The 7,652-nt window shown below is 36.2% G+C and overlaps 1 protein-coding gene across 1 annotated transcript; it reads right to left on the bottom strand.

Moving 5' to 3' along the window:
• Positions 1-5,761: 5,761 nt before the first annotated feature.
• On the bottom strand, positions 5,762-7,652 carry LOC113278085 (tetraketide alpha-pyrone reductase 1-like). The gene is made up of 6 exons (XM_026527018.1): positions 7,429-7,652; positions 7,167-7,336; positions 6,888-7,076; positions 6,594-6,756; positions 6,322-6,514; positions 5,762-6,160 (listed from the first exon to the last, which is right to left on the bottom strand). The coding sequence occupies exons 1-6, from the start codon at positions 7,559-7,561 to the stop codon at positions 6,028-6,030; spliced, it is 981 nt and encodes a 326-aa protein (XP_026382803.1). The 5' UTR covers positions 7,562-7,652; the 3' UTR covers positions 5,762-6,027.

Genomic DNA, 7,652 nt, shown 5'->3' with positions numbered 1-7,652 from the left:
TGATTATAGGTACTTCATTTCAGATGCCATGCTGCCAATGTTTTTCTCTTGAGGTAAATTTTTTGGTTGTTTCTCACTGGTTGTGTCTTAGTTATTTGGTTGTTAGGTACTTCATTTTCCGATGTCATGCTGCAAATGTTTTGGTTACTCTGCAAATGTTGGAAGTATGTTTAATCTGTTTTTTACGTGGTCCTAGGTCTGTTTTGGTTACTCTGCAAATTTTGGTCATCATTGTAACTAATTTTGTTGTTTGATATACAAAGGTGTCCTCGTTAAGCATTTGATTCTCTGAAATTTAAGTATAATTTGTACAACTGACCCAATTTGATAAATTTCATCTAACATGCTTATCTGTTATATTTATGTAGCTGCTCTGAGATAGGAGATCACAGATGAAACAAATAAAGGGACATGACGCTCCAAATCTATCTCTACCGATCCAATTCATCTCAGTATCTATTCTCCCAATGGTAAGATGGCTTTAAAAAACACCGAAGTGTAACTGCGGCTTACACATGCCATATGCATGTGTAACTTCCTATTACATATGCTTATGACATATGTAACTGCGAATTACACATGATATATGAATGTGTAACTGCCGATTACATGTAGTACAGTTTTCTTGTGTATGAACTTTTACCAGGTTTCCCACTTCACAGTGTAAGGATTTTTTACCAGCATAGTATTGGTAGACTATGGATGTGTAACTAGTAGTTACACATGCTAATTAGATGTGTAACTTCTAGTTACACAAGCTAAATTGATGTGTATATATTAGTTACACATGCAAAATAGATGTGTAACTATGCTAATTTGTTGGGATATGCATATGTAACCTAATATGAAACTTCTATCCGTTATTAGTTGATTGAAATAGTTTCAATCGACATATTACTTTAACATTGCTGCTGCAATTGAAGCTGCAGAATGAACTTGGTGGTGATATTAGATGTATGCTTAGGTTGCAGTTACAAAGTTCAGGTGCAATCTAGTAAGGCAGCAGGATGAGCAGCATTTCGGACATCACCATGCAAAGCAATCTGTTGAGAAGCTGGATACTGAGATACTCATAGTACGTATGCAAGAAGTATATTGTTATTGTGTAAAAATATAACTTTCTAATACACTTGTTGATATTCCCTTATTAATGTGTAAAAATATCAACAAGAAGGTGTCCATTCTGCTCATCAAAGGCTCTTGAGGTTTGTATTCCCTCTCTAATACACTTGGTTAGAGCATTAAATTCATTTATTGCTGTTGAAGCTTGATTTTTGTGTAACTCACAATTACACATATATTTCCATATTTCGAACTATTACGGGTGCATGTGTAACTCCAAGTTACACATGACATATGCATGTGTAACTCAAAGTATGCAAGCTAATTGGGTATGCAGCTACTAGTTACACATGCCAATTGGATGTGTAACTGCGATGTATACATGCCAATTGGATGTGTAACTGCTAGTTACATATTCTAATTGGCAACGGATTTTGAAGTTTGACCGCCTCCATATGCCTTCGTTATATACTTTTTGTAGTTAATTGAATGCTAGTTACATATGCTTGAGTTATACTGCCAATTACTTGTAGTACAGTTTGATTGTGTATGAACTTTTTCCAGTTTTTTAGTTGTTTTTACTTCTTTTAAAATGCTTGCTCACATCCCCAAAATGGAATCAGGTGCTCTGGATCATGTTCGGTTCATTGCTGTTTCAGCTACTATTCCAAACATGGAGGACCTCAGTAAGCTATTGCATTCAATGATAATAATTTGATGATTGTTCATTTGCAATTTGATGATTTCTGTCATTGTTTTCTAAATTCTACAGGGTAATGGTTTATGGTTCCACTTCAATGACTTAAAAGGTATCGTATTATGGTGGATACAATCTCTTGTGTGCTTAATTATCCAGACCTTGAAAAGTTTTTTTTTTCTTGTTAACTTTTACCCCACATATTTAGAGAAAAAATGAGACCTGTAAAGCTGACCACCAGATTATTCAGTATAGGCTTTATGTTTTCTGCACTGAATCAAGATTTTTATTTGTTTCCCCTTGTTTTTGTGCAGGTGACGCTCCAGCAAAAAACGATTTCTTGTTTGAACGGGTAATTGCTGAATTCCATCATATATTTCAATATTTCGAACTATTACGGGTGGATGTGTAACTCACAATTACACATACCATATGCATATGTAACTCCAAGTTACACATGCCATATGCATGTGTAACTCCCAATTACACATGCGTTTTGTAGTATACCAGCTGATTACACATGTTTTGTTTTCTGGAATGTTTAGCCTATGACAACTTAAATATTTTTATGACAATAATTTCTGAATAGTTGTAGCCTTTTTTGATTAGTGATTTTAACATAGTGTACATGTCGGGTACACGAGTCATAAGCATGTGCAGCTGTTAATTACACATGATATATGCATGTGTAACTCTGACTTACATTAGACAGATGCACGTGTAACTTCGAATTACATTAGACAGATGCATATGTAATTTATATTTACACACGCTTTTGATAAGTTATCAAGTGTTTTTTTGTGATCTTTGTGATCTTTGTTAATTGTTCAATAATTTTATTTGTTGCAGATATACAAGCATTTGGAATCGGGGAAGATAAGAAAGACGAGAAGGCTGACCCCAAGGTGCTGGCTAACAAAGCTTCCAAGGCTTTTGTTCATTTGTATGAGAAGTGTTCTAGATGCTATGGTACTGATATCATTTGTTTGTCATGTAGTTACTAAGAAGGCTGACCCCAAGGTGCTGGCTAACAAAGCTTCCAAGGCTGTCAAAGCTGGAGCATCAACCATTAAGAAGAAGGCTAAGAACATCTGCACATCAGTCACATTTCACAGGCCAAAGACATTGCAGAAGGCAAGGAATCCCAAGTACCCATGTATTAATGCACTACCAAGGAACAAGCTTGACCATTACCAGATCCTGAAATACCCACTCACCACCGAGTCCGTAATGAAGAAGATTGAAGACAACAACAAGAAGAAAACAAGGATGCTTTCAAGAAGATGTACAACATCCAGACAGATAAAGTGAACACCGTTATCAAGTAAGCCTTCCTGATTACTTATGACTAGCTACTTCTTTTTCTTGAAAGGTAGTATATGGATATAGGTCTGGAATGGTTTCACTTAACTTATACATCTGTTTAACTGCACATTACACAAGCCATATGCATGACAGTTTGCACGTTTAACTAACATTGGCAGACTATGGATGTGTAACTAGTAGTTACACATGCTAATTAAATATGTAACTTCTAGGTACACAAGCCAAATGAATGTGTATCTACTAGTTACACATGCAAATTAGATGTGTAACTTATAGTTACACATCTAATTTGATGGGATATGCATATGTAACCTAATGATGAAACTTCTATCTGTTATAGTGGTTATATTTATGAAATTGAGGAAAGAACATCAAGTCCTAGTAGTAGGGAGTAGTAGTGGATGCAGATTAGACTAATTAGATGCAGGTTATACTTATAGTTACACATGCTAATTAGATGTGTAACTTCTAGTTACACATGATGATTGTATGTGAAACTTATGCTAATATGCATGTGTAACTATTGTTTACATGACATATGCATGTGTAACTACTGATTACACATGCATTTTGTTTTCCTGGGTTCATATCTATACCCTGCTGAATCAGTTGTGTGATCATTTTTTGTGATATTAATGTGCTAGCACAAGGTTCTCAGGTGTTTGTATTATTCTGCCAGTATAATTACTGTCTGAAGCTTTACTTTCTGTTGCTTAAAATGTCCGTCGTCATCGATAATATGAAAATGGCTTAGGTACATCTAGACTAGCGTTGTAAAACGTCTTTCTGTTAATACAGTGCTAACAACGTCTTTCTGCTGAAGCAGTCGTATCTTAATTAAGAGCTTCTCATTCACTTGCAAGGTTAACTGTATTATTTATGACTGGTAATTGCTTGATAGTCACCTCTCGTTTTTGCTAGTGTTATTCATTTAGAGATGGATTTGCTGATTTTATGTTGACATATCCAAGTCTGATGCATGTGTAACTCCTAATTACATAATTCAGATGCATGTGTATCTGCAAGTTACACATGCTAATTAGATGTGTAACTTTTACTTACACATACTGATTTTGGGTACACATACCAATATGCATATGTAACTCCTAGTTACACTAGTCATATGCATGTATAACTTCTAGCTACACTAGCCAGATGAATGTGTATCTCCTAGTTACACATGTTATATGCATGTGTAACTCTCAGTTACACAATTCAGATGCATATGTAACCGCTAGCTACACTAGTCAAATGCTTGTGAAACTGAAATATACATTGTTTTATGTACTGTTCATTTTAATCGTATAAATACTGATTGCTTGTTATATTTCAGGTTTTAGATAACTTCATAAAAGATAATTGCTTAAACGTGGTAATGGTCTCGCTGGAACTGGAGTTGACGCTGAATACACAAGTCAGATGCATGTGTAACTCTCAGTTACACTAGATAGACACATATGTAACTCTCAATTACACTAAACAGATGTGTGTGTAACTTCTAGTTACACATGCTAAGAAATTATTGTAAATGAATATTAAAGTAATAACTGTATTTTTTTTTTTTGTGTGTGTGTTTTTTTTGATGTCTATTTTTTTTGCATATATATACAAGTGTAACTTTGCATTACACATATCATAAGGATGTGTAACTTCTGGTTACACATGCCATATGCATGTGTAACTTCTGTTTACACCTTCGCACTGTATTTTAATAATTTCGGGCCTAGATTTAATAATCTTGGGCCTAGATTTAAATTTTATTTAATTATGGGCTTGACAATATGCATAAGGGTATCAAAGTCTTTTAAAAACTCGGGGCCTAGATTTAAACTTTTTTTAATTAAGGGCCTCATATTTTGGGTTATCCGTGGGTTGGGTCTGAGCCTAATTCCCCTTATCTTTATCCTTTTTTTTATTGATCCGGATTTTGATTCGGTTCAGCTCATCCGGAATATAGAGTTACTAGTAGGACTGTAGGAGTGAGTGATCATGCCCTACTAGAGCTACAATGATTGATGGAAGAAGAAGCATCTCACTGATTGACTGAGGCAGCAGTACATGTGAAGAAAGAAAAAAGTAAATTTATCCACGAGGGTTTTGTGATGTATACTTGCACGGTTGCACCCATAAAAAGGAGAAAGAAGAAGATCAGTAGGGGTCAACAGAGATAGACTGCGGACCCCTCTAGTAAGATCTCCATCAACACTTTCTATGACAATCTACCAGTTTTCTTCTCCCTATTATATTCTCTCCCACGTGTGTGGCATTGATTGATTGATGGGCCATTTGGCTACTTATTGGGTCACAGTACAGGGCATTTGGTCAGAAAAATGGTTGATGCATCCCTTAACTAGGAATTTCACGTAGACGGGAGAGAAAATGGGGAGAAAAAGTCAGTAAGTTTTTTTCTTTCTCCCTGGTTGGTAAAGAATTTGGTGCTGGCGAACTTGGAACTCGGGTCACTGGTATCATAATCAGATAAATAATCTGGATTGATTGTTCCAGATTTGGTCCATGTTATTTGTCCTAGCTTTAGTATTTTCAATTTCATTCTCTGATGAGGAGCTAAAGTAAGTTGGACTCTTCTTCCTCATGGCTTTGGCACTTTTTTATAATTATGCAATTCCTTCATTTTTTTTTCCCAAAGAAGAAAGGTTATATGTAATTCAACAACAATTCATTCCCACTTTTTCTTTTCCCTTGTCTAGAATTCAGAAAAAGAATAGCTAATGGACTTTGGCCGTTTCCCCCACAACTAAGCAAAAGTGTACAGTACAACCATGTGGTTGAGACTCATAATTAGTTCAACTTTTATGGTCTACAGTTGTAACTCCAAATGTTTACTTGAGTTAAAACAAGTGACTTTAGAAGTAGTCATCCTTATTTGTGCAATAATTCGAGAGAAAAACAACTTATTAGTGGCCAAAGAGTAGAAAACAAGATCAAAGATGGCCTTGTTCTTTAAGTGAAGCAATGCAGTCATCAAACATTTCTTCTAGTCCTTTGAATTTGATTCCCAAACTCCTCATCTTGGATGTATTCAACTCATAACTTGGTCTGTCAAGCTGCTCAAACCTACCAAAAGCAAACATCAATTGTTAAAGGTCTTTCCCGTCAGAATCTTAGAAACCTATCTAGGATGTGATCGATCAATCACGGGCTTGCACAGGCCCATTATTGTGCACCAGAATAAGTCACTAGATTAGATGAGTTCGACAGAAGCATAGAACACTGACCTCTTTGGTACAGTTAAAGTGGGATAGCGACTGGAGAGAAAGGATGCTAACTCATTGTTGTCAATAACATCAGAGCTACAAATATATCTCCCACTTGCGTCCGCATTTTCATATGCAAGGATATGGCAAAGCGCTACATCATCGATATGAACATAACCCATTCTTCCGTGCCACTGAAATCTCTCGGTTTCACCTGTACAGTTGAATTATACATAAAGATAATCTTGAGTTTATAAACATGTTTCTGAGGAAATCGAGGGATTGAATGAAACCTTTAAGTAGACCAATAACATCAGATAGAGTAGAACATATCTCTCGTGGGAGACTCGGGCCAATGACGAAGGAAGGAAGGATTGTTGCTAAGCTGATACCATTTTCTTTACAGTATTCCCATGCTGCCTTTTCAGCCAGAGTTTTCGATAATGGATACCAGATCTTATGCAGACAAAAAGACAATGAGCATTTAGTTTGATTTATGCAATTTAGTCATATACTTGTATAAGGATAGCTAAAGAAAGTGGCCTGTTGTGGTCGGGTCATTTTGATAGAGACTGAGAGCTTTTTACCTGTAGGCTTCTGCAAAGTTCCTCAGAGCTCCAAGAAGACTCGTCGAGAGGAATCAGTGGATCAAAATCGTCTCTCACTCTTACGGTCGAAGATGATGATGTGAGAATGACTCGTCTAACGGAAGGGTTCTTCTTACATGATCTTAACACATTCAGTGTGCCCTGAATTGCTGGATCTAGAATCTCAGTCTGTATTTATTTATACATATTTCAGTAACATGGTGAAAAAATTTAAACTGAAAGAAAGTTGAGCATAATATTAAGGAGATGGTGGTGGACCTGTGGATCGGCTCTAGTTCCCAAGACAGGAGAGGCAGTATGGAAGACACCCTCACAACCACTGATGGCAGCGTCAAAGCTATTCTCCGTCATTAAATCAGCCTTCACCAATTTCAAATTTTCCTTGGCTCCTTCCAGTCTCCATAAATGAGCTACTTTCTCATAATTTCCTATATAAAATCAAACAAAACTGGCTATAAATGTGCACGTCCGGAAAAACATATTACGTAACTAACACATAACAAAAGTACTGTAGATAGACCTGGATCTCTAACTGTGCCTATAACTTGATACCCGGATAGCAGCAGTCGTTTGATAAGCCAAGAAGCAAGGTAACCAGACGCTCCAGTCACACAGACTTTGCCTTTGAGATCAACATCTTTGTTGTCTCCCATTTCCGTTGGTTAAAACAAACTTAAAATCCCGCAAGATGGTCACAACTTAAATTCAGATCCTCATATATACTAGCAAGGCAAAGAAAAAGGA

Source organism: Papaver somniferum, chromosome 5, assembly GCF_003573695.1.
Source record: "Papaver somniferum cultivar HN1 chromosome 5, ASM357369v1, whole genome shotgun sequence".
Lineage (NCBI taxonomy): Eukaryota > Viridiplantae > Streptophyta > Magnoliopsida > Ranunculales > Papaveraceae > Papaver > Papaver somniferum.
Note: the sequence above shows the minus strand (reverse complement) of the source record. Positions and strands in the feature narration are given on the sequence as shown.